The 13,426-nt window shown below is 36.9% G+C and overlaps 1 protein-coding gene across 18 annotated transcripts in view; it reads right to left on the bottom strand.

Moving 5' to 3' along the window:
- Nucleotides 1–13,426, bottom strand: part of MGA (MAX dimerization protein MGA) — a 156,696-nt gene that overhangs the window by 86,191 nt on the left and 57,079 nt on the right. For all 18 annotated transcript variants that reach the window (XM_087425513.1, XM_087425524.1, XM_087425495.1 and 15 more), the window contains exon 2: nt 8,974–10,101. In XM_087425513.1, the coding sequence (XP_087281639.1) occupies nt 8,974–10,034 (1,061 nt within the window). In that variant the 5' untranslated portion in view covers nt 10,035–10,101. The remainder of the gene's footprint in view (nt 1–8,973; nt 10,102–13,426) is intronic.

Below are 13,426 nucleotides of genomic sequence, written 5' to 3'. Positions count from 1 at the left end.
ATGGATTCGTGGAGGGAGGCAACAATAATGCACAGATTTCCAATAGGAATGACTACGATAGCTAATACAAAAGAAGAGTAGGTTTCAAGCTGAAAAAAAATTCAGTTGGAGTTGGTGATAACAATGACCACTGTAGGTAGAATTCCAGGAGCCAGGCTGATCTAGAGGTCTGGAGCTAAGAAATCAGTCAAATCTAAGCTAGAGGTAGTGTTAGCTTTCAAAATAATCAATATTACATGGGAGCAAAGGACAAAGTGATGAATAAGAGTATAAGAACATAATACTGGGAAACACTATTATTTAATAAATAGCTGAATATATTAAGAGAAATCAATGAAGATGGCTAAAAGGAAAAACCAAGAGTTAGGAAAACTAGGTGAATGACACAGTATGCACCAAAAAAGAAAAAATAGAGTTTAAAGTAAGAGATGGTTAAGCAACAGCACATGTAACAAACAAAGCCTAGATAATAATCACTGAGTTTACAAATAAAGGATCCACTGATAATATTAGCTAGAACAATTAAAATGGAATGATAAAGCAATCATATTTCAGTGGGTTGAGTAGAAAATAGGAGAAGAGGAATAAATTTTTATATATAATTTTTTCTTAAAGACAAATCAGTAAATTGCGGGTTGGCAAACTTTTTCTGTAAAGGGGCAGATAGTATTTTAGGCTTTGCACTCTTCATATGGTCTCTGTTACATACTGTTATATACACACAAGCACAGGCAAGCTATAGGCCAGATTTAGCCAACCCCTGACTTAAAATTATCTCAACTCCCAAATCAAGCATTTGGAGACAAAGTTTGCATATAGCTAAATACCGTTTTCACACACAAAGATAATGCTATTCCTTGAGGCATGCACTTCAAGTTGTTTTTTCCCCATCAATGACAGAGATATTTATGCATTCAAAAATCTGAACCATTTTCTTGATCTATTAAGATTAAAAGCTCAACCATATATAACATCAAAAACTGCTGTCTAAAACAAAAACATATAACAAAGATATACAATAAAAACACATGACCCTTTAGCTAACAAACTCCTTCTCACCCTGGCCTCCAAAGTAATTTTAAAAATAAATTCTCCATCATCCAAGGACAGATTAAGCTGCTTTTAAATAAGGATAAAAATACTGGTGAAGCGTTCAAATTTTTTTTTTAATCGTGTTGGGTAATCAAGATGATGAAACTGTGGTTGCAGAATCATAGATGGCATCCACTAGTTGCAACTACAAAAAATACCACAATAAAAAGCATAAACAACTTCCCCCCTTTATAGGAAAAAAAAAGGAAGACCTGTACATTGCTGGAGTGGCATTCACTCCACCTGTCAACAACCCTTAGAAAAAACAAAGCACTAACCTGCCAATAGACAAGCCAAGGAGAACTGGTGAGCATGGGGATTCCAAAGTGAAATGGTAGCTGTTAACAAGATATGGATTAAGTGAGAAAGGGAAGGTAAAGTAAAAGTACTGGGCTTGGATTTACTTCTGCCAAACCTGGGTTCTAACATTCAAAATAAAGCAAGTTCCCGGTTCTCAGGTTCCAAAGGTAAGGAGCTTGGAAACTGCCACTACGTCCTAACAAGTAAAATGCTAAACAGATTGGAAAATCAACAACTCTTGCTGGATCGATGAGAGGTGAGAATACAGTGCAAAATGCTGAGACAAATGACTACAGGAGATCATGGCTTTACCAAAGCAGAAACTGACAAGTAAGTAGAAATCACAGCAGGAATCAGTGCCAGGGTAGGAAAACCTGACCTCTAACTGATAAATTGCTGGAGGCTGAGTGTGGACAACTCTGAGAGTTAAAAACTCCAAGGGACTCAGTCATTGGGGTGGGGTGGGGGGGCCTCCACACTTTACCTCCAGGAGTCAGACAAGGCTCTCACAGTAAATACCCCCTCACAAGAAAAATCCCTAGGGGGAGGGAGGGAGAGAGCACTCTGTTCTTCTCAACAAGGCCTGACCTCTGGAGAAACTAGTTAGCCAGAGCCTAACCTGCTGGGGTTTTATCACAGCCTGACCTGAAGGAAAGGAAATACCCAACTCCAGCCCACTGTAGCCAACCCTGTCCCACTTAAAGCCAGGAGGGGAGAAATGAGAAGCACTTGTGAAGTTCATAGTCCAGAGGAACAGGCTCACTGAAAAACTGAGACCTAATCATAGGATTATAGAACATCTTAACACCACATTTACAGCAGTTCCTTTTACCCAATACATCTTGTCCAGCTACTGAGAAAAAATTACAAAGCATACTAAAAGGCAAAAAACACAATTTGAAGACACAGAATGAACAACAAAACCAGACATGGCAAGGATGTTGGAATTATCAGACTGAGAATTCAAAACAACTATAATTAATATGCTAAAGGCTCTAATGGATAATGAAGAGAGCATACAAGAACAGACATGCAACATAAGCAGAGAGATGAAAATCCTAAGAAAGAACCAAAAAAAAGGGATACTAAAGATCAAAAACATGGTAACAGAAATGAAGACTGTCTTTGATGGGCTTATTAGCAGACTGAACACAGCTACAGAAACAATCTCTGAGCTTGAAGATATATCAATAGAAACCTTCAAAACTGAAAAGCAAAGAGAACAAAGACTGAAAAGAACAGAACAGAATATCCAAGGACTGTGGGACAACTACACAGAGTGTAACATATGGGAATACCATAATGGGAATAGCATAATGGGAATACCAGAAAAAATGAAAGGAACAAAAGAAATATCAAACAATAATGACTGAGAATTTCCCCAAATTAACGTCAGACACCAAACCACAGATCCAGAAGCTCACACCACCAAGGAGGATAAACACCCAAAAAAGTACACATAGTGGTATCATTTTTAAACTACAGAAAATCAAAGACGAAGAAAAAATTCTGAAAGAAGCCAGAGGAAAAAGACACCTTATAGAGGAACAGAGATAAAATCCATATCCAATTTCTCCTTAAAAACCAGAGAATAAAGAAGAGAGTGAAATATTTAAAGTGTTGAGAGAGTAAAACACCAATCTAGAATTCTATACCCTGCAAAATTATCCATCAAAAGTGAAGGAGAAATAAAGATTTTCTCAAACAAAAATTGAGGGAATTTGTTGCTAGTACATCTGACTTGCAAGAAATGTTAAAAAGAAGTTCTTCAGACAAAAGGAAAATAATATAGGTCAGAAACTCAGATCTTCATTAAGAAAGAACAACAAAAAAGAAACAAATCAAGGTAAAATAAAAACTTTTATTTTTCTTATTCTTACTGATCTAACAGATAAGAGTTTCCTCAAAATTAAACTGCAACAATGTATTTGATTATATATGCTTATGCATATATCATATACATGTATATATGTTTATATATAAATGAAATGAATGACAGCAATGGTACAAGGGATAGGAGGGAGGAATTCCACACTACCTGTGAAGCAGGATAGTGTTATTTGAAAGTGGACTTGAATAGTTGTAAACTCAAGAGCAATCTCCCAAAAAAGTTAAAAAATAAGTACAAGTGAAATACTAAGAAAGGAGAGAAAACTGAATTGCATAAAATGCTCAACCAAAACCACAAAAAGCAGAAAAAGAGTGGAAGACAAAAGTAGTAACAAAGAACAAGGGCAACAGAAAACTGTAACGAAGATGGTAGATATCAATCCAACTGTATCAATAATCACTTTGAGTGCCAATAGTCTAAATGCACCAATTAAAAGACAGAGATTGTCAGAATGAATCAAAAAACAAGACCCAACTATATGTTTGTCTACAAGAACCCCCTTTAAATATAAAGACACATAAAGACACATAAAGACTAAAACTAAGTGGATGGAGAAAAATATACCATACTAACACTAATCAAAACAAAGTACGAGTAGCTATATTAATTTCAGACAGAGCAGACTTCAAAGTAAGGAAAGTTATCAGGGAATAAAGAAGGGCATTACATAATGATAAAGGATCAATTCTCCAAGAAGACATAATCCTTAACGTGTATGTGCCCAAAGATAAGAATGCCTAACTACGTGAGGCAAAAATTAATAGAACTACAAGAAGAAATAGATGAATCTATTATTATAGATGGAGACTTCAACACCCTCTATCAGAAAGGGACAGATCCAGGGCTGGCCCGTAGCTTAGCGGTTAACTGCGCGCGCTCCGCTGCTGGCGGCCCAGGTTCGGATCCCGGGCACGCACCGACGCACCACTTGTCCGGCCATGCTGAGGCCGCGTCCCACATACAGCAATTAGAAGGATGTGCAGCTATGACATACAACTATGTACTGGGGCTTTGGTGGGAAAAAATAAATAAATAAAAATTATAAAAAAAAAAAAAAGAAGAAAAAATGGACAGATCCAGCAGACAGAAAATCTCTAGGGACACAGTTGTCAACAACACAGCCAATCAACTGGATATAACTGACATCTACAGACTACTTCATCCAACAACAGCAGAATACACATTCTTCTCAAGCTCAAATGAAACATTCACTAAAATAAACCACATTCTGGATGGGCCTTAAAAATATCTTAATAAATTTAAAAGACTAGAAATCAAAAAATACCTGCTATCAGACTACAGTGGAATTAAACTAGAAATCATTAACAGAAAAGTAACTGGAAAATCCCAAAGGAAGTGGAGACTAAACACAGTTCTAAATAACACATGGGTCAAAGAAGAAAAAATCTTAAGAGAAATTTTAAAATATTCTGAACTAAAAGAAAACGTAAATACAACTTATCAAAATTTGTAGGATGCAGAGAAAGCTGTGCTTAGAGAGAAATTTATACCATTAAATGCATATATTAGATAAGAAAGAAAATCTAAAATCAATAATCTAAATTTCCACTTTAGAAAACTAGAAAAAGAAGAGCAAATTAAAAAGCAGCAGAGGGCCGGCCCTGTGGCTTGGTGGTTAAGTGCGCGCGCTGCGATGCTGGCGGCCCGGGTTCGGATCCCGGGTGCGCATCGAGGCACCACTTTTCTGTCCAGCCTGAGGCCGAGTCCCACATACAGCAACTAGAAGGGTGTGCAGCTGTGACATACAACTATCTGCTGGGGCTTTGGGGGCAAAAAATAAATAAAATCTTAAAAAAAAAAAAAAGCAGCAGAAAAGAAACAATATGAATCAGGGCACAAATCAACAAAATTGAAAACAGAAAATCAACAAAGAAAAATCAATGAAAGCAAAAGCTAATACTTTGAAAAGATCAATAAAATCAATAACCTCTCGCCAGGCTACCCAAGAAAAAAAGAGAGGACATAAATACTACTATCAGAAATGAAAAAGGGAACATCACTACAGATCCCATGGACATTAAAAGGATAATTAAGGAATACTATGAACAACTCTATGTCCACAAATTTGATAAACTAGACAAAATGGACCAATTCCTTCAAAAACACAATATGCCAAAACTCACACAAGAAGAAATAGACAATTGCAACAAGCCTATATCTATTAAAGAAATTGAATCAACAACTAATAACCTTCCAAAACAGAAAGCGCCAGGCACAGATGGGTTCACTGGTTAATTTTCCCAAACATTTAAAGAAGAAATTATACCAATTCGCTACAATCTCTTTCAAAGGACTGAAGCACAGAAAATACTTCCAACTCATTCTATGAGGCCAGTATTACCCTAATATCAAACACAGATAGACATTATAAGAAAAGAAAATAACAGACCACCATCTCTCATGACCACAGACTCAAAAATCCTCAACAAAATAATAGCAAATTGAATCCAACAAGGTATAAGAAGAATTATACACTATGACCAAGTAGGATTTATCCCAGGTATGTAAGGCTGATTCAACACTCAAATATCAATGAATGTAATCCATCACATCAAAAGACTTAAAAAAAAAAAATCAAGATTCAGAAAAAACGTTCCACAAAATCCAACACTCATTCATGATAAAAACTCTCATTAAACAAGGAATAGAGAACTTCCTCAACTTGATTAACAATATCTACAAAAAGCATAAAGTTAACATCATACTTAATGGTGAGAAACTAGAGGCTTTCCCACTAAGATCAGGAACAAGGCAAAGATGTCTCCTCTCACCACTCCTTTTCAACATCATACTAGAAGTCCTAGCTAATGCAATAAGACAAGAAAAGGAAATAAGAATTCAGCTTGAGGAGAAACAAATAAAACTGCCTTTGTTCACAAATGACATGATCATCTAGGTAAAAACTCTGTAAGAATTAACAAACAACTTCTGGAATTAATATGCAATTATAGCAAAGTTGCAAGATACAAGGTTAATATACAAAAGTCAATCACTTTCCTACATACCAGCAATGATCAAGTGAAATTTGAAGTTAAAAACAGAATACCATTTACATTATCACCAAAAAAAATAAAATACTTAAGTATAAATCTAATAAAATATGTACAAGATCTACATGAGGAAAAAATCACAAAACTCTGAAGAAAAGAATTAAAGAACAAAATAAACGGAGAGATATTCCATGTTCATGGATAGGAAGACTCAATACAGTCAAGATGTCAGTTCTTCCCAACCTGACCTACAGAGTCAATGCAACCACAAGCAAAATTCCAGCAAGCTATTTTGTGGATATCAATAAACTGATTCTAAAGTTTATATGGAGAATAAAAAGATCCAGAATAGCCAACACAATATTGAAGAAGAAGAACAAAGTTAGAGGGCTAACACAACCCAACTTCAAGACTTACTATTAAGCTACAGTAATCAAGACAATGTGGTATTAGTGAAAGAAAAGACAAAGAGGTCAATGGAACAGACTAGAGAGTTCACAAATAGACTCATGTAAATATAGTCAACTGATCTTGGACAAAGGAACAAAGACAATACAATGAAGAAAGACAGTCTTCTCAACAAATGGTGCTCACACAGCAGGACATCCACATGCAAGAAAATGAATCTAGACACACATCTTCCACACTTCACAAAAATTAATTCAAAATGAATCATAAACCAAAATGCAAAACCTGAAACTATAAGACTTGACATGATCCACGAAAGAACTGATAGGCTGAATTTCATTAAAATAAAAAAATTCTGCTCTGTGAAAGACAATGTCAAGAGAATAGGACAACAAGCCATAGACTGGGAGAAAAGATTTGCAAGACACATCTGATAAAGGACTGTTATCCCAAATATACAAAAAACTCCTTAAACTTAACAATAAATAAACAATCTGACTAAAAACTGGGCCTCAGGCCTATCAAACACTCACCAAAGAAGAGATACAGATGGCAAATAAGTGTATGAAAAGATGTTCCACATCATGGGTCATCAGGGAAATGTAAATTAAAACGAGATACCACTACACACCTATTAAAATTTTAGGCCAAAATGCAGAAAACTGACAACACCAAATGCTGATGAGGATGTAGAGCAACAGGAACTCATTCACTGCCGATGGGTTGCAAAATGGTACAGCCACTTTGGAAGACAGTTTGGCAGTTTCTTACAAATCTAAACATACTCATACCACATAATCTAGTGATCATGCTCCTTGGTATCTACCCAAATGAAATGAAAACTTGGACATGGATGTTTACAGCAGCTTTATTCATAATCGCCAAAACCTGGAAGCAACCAAGATGTCCCTGAGTAGGTGAACGGATAAACAAACTGGTACATCCAGACAATGGAATATTATTTAGCACTAAAAACAAATGTGCGGGCCAGTGCTGTGGTTAAGTTTGGAGAGCTCCACTTTGGCAGCCCGGGTTCAGTTTCCAGGCGTGGACCTACACTCCTCGTCAGCAGCCATGAGGTGGCGGTGACCCACATACAAAATACAGGAAGACTGGCACAGATGTCAGCACAGGGCAAATCTTCCTCAAGCAAAAAGAGGAAGATTGGCAATAGATATTAGCTCAGGGCCAAATCTTCCTCAGAAAAAGGAAAAAAAAAAGAAATGTGCTATCAAGCCATGAAAAGACATGAAGGAACCTTAAATACATGTAACTAAGTGAAAGAAGTCAATCTGAAAAAGCTACCTACTGTATGATTCCAACTATATGACATTCTGGACAAGGCAAAGCTATGGAAACAATGAAAAGATCACAAGTTGCCAGAGATTGGGAAGGAAGGGGAGGATTAACAAGCAGAGCACAGGAGATTTTTAGGGCAATGAAAATACTCTGCATGATACTGTAATGGTAGATATATGTCATTACATATTTGTCCAAATCCATGGAGTGTACAACACCAAGAGTGAACCCTAACGTAACCTACGGACTTTGGGCGATTATGATGTGTCAATGTAGGTTCATCAATTCTAACAAATATACTACTCTGGTAGGGGATGTTCATAATGAAGGAATCTATGCATGTGTGGAGGCAGAGGGTATATGGGAAATCTCTGTACCTTCAATTTTGCTGTGAACCTAAAACTACTCTAAAAAGTCATTGATAAAAAAAATTTTTTTAATAAATAATGCAAGTTCAAATAAAAAATACACAATCCTATATCATGCTATTATAACATGTAACAACCTTCAGCTTGTTTTTCAGTCAGGTAATTTATGGATTAAGATGTCCATAGAGCAGTAAATTCTTAAATATTAGGTATAATTAAGTTTACTTTGAATCCCTTCTGTGTCTCATTTGGATAAGTTTAAGTTATGATTTGGGGGTCATCATTTCTTTTCCCTTCCTCAATTAATCAAGAGTTGTCTACATATATTACTAAGAAACACTCATGCATGATTAACAAAATTCTAAATCTAAATGAATGAAAGATCCAAATTCTGTTAAGTCATCTAATTTGCCTACAATTCTGGATCCTGAACCCAAATGATATTCATTACCAAAAAATGAACTGTCACTTCATAGAATGTGAAAGCAACTGTGGTATATTTTATAGCGGCTTACATTTACCAATGTCTCAAGTCAGCAGTCCATATAATCAAGATATTAAATCCAAAATCTTACTTTAAAAGAACCGAAAAACTGTTACCTACCTTTCAGAAACCTCTTGCTTCAATTGAGGAACTTCATCAAGTGAATCAATATCCACGAAACCAAGCAAGTCTCGTTTTATATTAAGGGAAGTCTTCTCCAAACCCTTGCCTGATGTTTCATGAACTCTCGACAAAGAATCCGAATCAGGTAGCTGTATTTCTGACCCCTCACCTTCTGTAAGACGGACTCGTTGACCAGGAGAACTGGGAACACTATTCCCTTCTTGGTCAGAGCTGTTCTTTTGCTTTCCATCTCTCTGGGGCTTACTATTCAGCCCATCATCCCGGAAGCCTTTAGCAAATGGATTGTAATCTATTTTCAGCTGGGTAATCTGAATGTTCTGATAAGCTGTTACCGCAAAAAATTCTGTCTGTGGGAAGGTAAAAGTGTGGACACCAGGGCCATTTAATTGTATCACTTCAGTAGCCTTTTCTGCAGGCACCAAATGAAGCCTTGGCAGGTAGCGATGCATAGAGTGCAAGATGATATGCCCTTCTTGGTCCAGTGTATTGTTGGTAAGTTTGAGTTTATAGAAAGATACTGGTTGATGCATCCAATAATGACCTGTGGAAGGAGATTCTGGATGAATAAAAACCCTCCCCAAAACATGGGGCTCAGCTTTCCCACTAGGTTCCCACCAGCGACCATTCCACTTATAACGATGGTTATCCACAGGAGATATATCCATGACAAGGATATACTTCATATTTGAATCTAAACCTGTTATCCAATAACGACAGTAAGGAAACATGCGTCTTCCCTGCTTGGTCAAAATCATCTCTGTGCTTCGATGATAGAACTCATTCCACATACTATTGTTATCCAAGGTGACAGTGATTCCTCCCACAGTACAATCAGCTGGAAGGCAAATCTTCCCTTTAGCTTTTCCTGGTGATGACACACTGCTAGCCAAAGCACAGGCATCTCGATTAGTAACCAAAATTCCTTGATCAGTTTTGCCATTTCCTGGCTGTTTTAGGATGACGAAGAAGGTAGGTGCTGTTCCTGCCACTGTCCCACCATCCTGATTAGCCAAAATAATCTGCTGTTTCTCCTCCATGATTCCAGTGGGAAACTCAGTAGTAAGAAAACTGTAGTCACCATATAGTCACAATGGCCTTTCTAGCCTAAAAAAAAACAAGGAAAAAACCAAAAACAAAAACCCTTTAATCAAGTGAATATCTACTTTGTTAACAAAAATATAAGAATATATTATCCTCAAACTATATGCCTAAATTCTTCTAAGACTTTGTTTCTACCTTTCTCTCAATCACTGTAAGGATATTCATTCTGGAATATTTAATTATGTTTTTATAGTTCATCTTAATCTAATTAAATTACTCATTTCCAAGCCCTCCAATAATTCACTATAGACACTATAATCTCACATTAAAACAAACAAAAGTGTACATTAGTTTTAAAAAAACTACATAAAAGTATACAAACTTAAGGAAATTAAATTGGAAGGTTATTTGCATTTAAAAAGGATCCTCATACTTTATGAATTAATTGCCAAAGGATTGTTACACAGCAAGTTCTCCTGGCATGAATAAAAATAAATAAATTTCCATGTTACCATTGTACAGAATTAGCCCTTTATAATGGTTCTGGCATGGATTCATAAACAAGTAAAATGCTATCTTAACTTGTTAGTACATATATTTAAAGAAACCATGACAAACCACTGGAACTTACTGGGAAAGAAATAGTTGGCTCTACACTTCACACTTTTCATTGAAAAAAATTTCAGAGGGATCAAACATTTAAATCCCCCTCACCCAAGGTCTCACTGTATTTTTTTTTTTTTAATTCTTAAAGAAACCCTCAGAAAAGCTTTTTGATAATAAGTAGGACACAAAACCTAGAAGCCAATAAGACAAAAACACTTGATAAATTCAACATCATCTAAATTTTTTAAATTTGAAAAGCAAAGAATGATTTTTTAAATCATTCAAGCAAAATCAAAAAACAAATGACTAACTGGGAAAAGGTATTTGCAACTTATATCATCACTTCCCTAATAAAAAAAGTGTTCCTACAAATCACCAAGGCCAAAAATCTAATATAAAAAAATGGGCAAAGGACAGAAAGAGCAAATGTCTAGGAAAATGTACACAGTCGCAGAATGGGAAAAATGTGAATTTAAACCATGCTGAGAGGGCCAGCCCCATGGCTTAGCAGTTAAGTGCGCGCGCTCCACTACCGGCCACCCGGGGTTCGGATCCCGGGCGCACACCGACGCACCACTTGTCTGGCCATGCTGAGGCCGCGTCCCACATACAGCAACTAGAAGGATGTGCAACTATAACATACAACTATCTACTGGGGCTTTGGGGAAAAAAAAAAAAAAAAGGAGGAGGATTGGCAATAGATGTTAGCTCAGAGCCAGTCTTCCTCAGCAAAAAGAGGAGGATTAGCATGGATGTTAGCTCAGGGCTGATCTTCCTCAAAAAAATAAAATAAAAATAAACCATCCTGAGAAACTGTTTTTTACCCTATCAAACTGGTAAAAACCAAAGTTTGGTAGAGGTTGCTGGAAATGGTGTAGGTCAACCAGCATTCTTATCTAACCAGTTGCTGAGAGTATACGATGACAGAATCTCTATGATACAGGGCAATATAAAAATATCAAAAGTACAGGGGCCGGCCCTGTGGCCTAGTGGTTGAGTTCAGCGAGTTCTGCTTTGGCAGCCTGGGTTCAGTTCCTGGGTGCAGACTTACACTACTCATTGGCAGCTGTGCGTGACAGCGACCCACATGCAAAATAGAGGAAGACTGGCACAGACGTTAGCTCAGGGCGAATCTGCCTCAGCAAAAAAAAAAAAAAAAAAAAATTTTAAAGTACAAATTCATACATCCTATGAAACAGCAGTTCTTCTAGGACTTTATCTTAAATACACACACGCATGCATGCATATATACACATAAACACATTCCCGTGATAAACAATATGTACAAAATTATTCCCTGCATTTCCATTTATAACAGGAAAAGCCTGGGGGGAAAAAATTCCATCAATACAGACTGATTAAATAAATGGTGGTACATCCATAGAATGGAATATTCTGCAGCTACAAAAGAGAATTATAAACTTCATGGACTCATACAAAATTATCTACAAGATATATTAAGGGCAAAACGTTCAAAAGAGTTTTAGATTATGCTACATGTCTTTATCTAGTTAAAAAAAAAAGCCAAAGAAAGAAAATAATATGTATGTATTTGTTTGACATAGACTATCTGTAAACATAGGAAAGGAACTAGAAGGGGCCGGCCTGGTGGCTAGCAGTTAAGTTCACACGCTCCGCTTCGGCGGCCTGGGGTTTGCCAGTTCGGATCCCGGGCACGGATCTACTCACCGATCATCAAGCCATGCGGCGGCGTCCCATATAGAAGAGCTACAACTCTACAACTGTAATACACAACTATGTACTGGGGCTTTAGGGAGGAAAAAAAAGGAACTAGTAGTATTGGCTATATCAAGGGAAAACAGGGTGGCTGGGAAAATACATACTCTGACACTTTCTAAATTTTGTATCTCGTGAACACACAATCTATTCAAAAAATAAAGTTAAAACTAAATTAGTTAATTCTTAAAAGTTATAATGAAAAATGCCACATATGTCGTATGATTCCATTCATATGAAATGTCCAGAATAGGCAAACTGTTATAGATAGAAGGTAGATTAGTGGTTGCCAGGGGAGGGGGAGAGGGATAATTGGGACAATTGCTAATGGGTATGGAGTTTCTTTGGGGTGATGGAAATACTCATATAAAAACCACTTAAATGAATCCTCTAAAATGGTCAATTTTATGTTACGCAAACTATATCTCAATAAAAAGTTATAAAAAAATCTGATTGTTAAATTCAACTGAACTGATGTGCTAAATTACCTAAATATTCTACAAGATATAAAGCTATCACCTCCAAATAGCTTTTTTTGTGTGTGAGGAAGATCAGCCCTGAGCTAACATCCATGCTAATCCTCCTCTTTTTGCTGAGGAAGACTGGCTCTGACCTAACATCTATTGCCAATCTTCCTCCTCTTTTTTTCCCCAAAGCCCCAGTAGATAGTTGTATGTCATAGCTGCACATCCTTCTAGTTGCTGTATGTAGAACGCGGCCTCAGCATGGCCGGAGAAGCGGTGCGACGGTGCGCGCCCGGGATCCGAACCCAGGCCGCCAGCAGCGGAGCGCGCGCACTTAACCGCTAAGCCACGGGGCCGGCCCTCCAAATAGCTTTTACACAAAAAAGGAAGATGCAACATCACTAATCCTGTTTCAGTGGGTCAGTACTTTTGATTAATCAAATTCAGCCACTTATTGCTGCTCCTCATTTTAATTAAAAAGTCTAATTTTACGTTTCATCAGAGCTACTGACAAGCAGCAAAAGCATCTGAATTTTACCTCTTCTTACGGAACTGGCCACATGACAAAATAGTAAAGTTTT

Source organism: Ceratotherium simum, chromosome 3 (genome assembly GCF_057802395.1).
Source record: "Ceratotherium simum simum isolate JZ-2026a chromosome 3, ASM5780239v1, whole genome shotgun sequence".
Taxonomy (NCBI): domain Eukaryota; kingdom Metazoa; phylum Chordata; class Mammalia; order Perissodactyla; family Rhinocerotidae; genus Ceratotherium; species Ceratotherium simum.
Note: the sequence above shows the minus strand (reverse complement) of the source record. Positions and strands in the feature narration are given on the sequence as shown.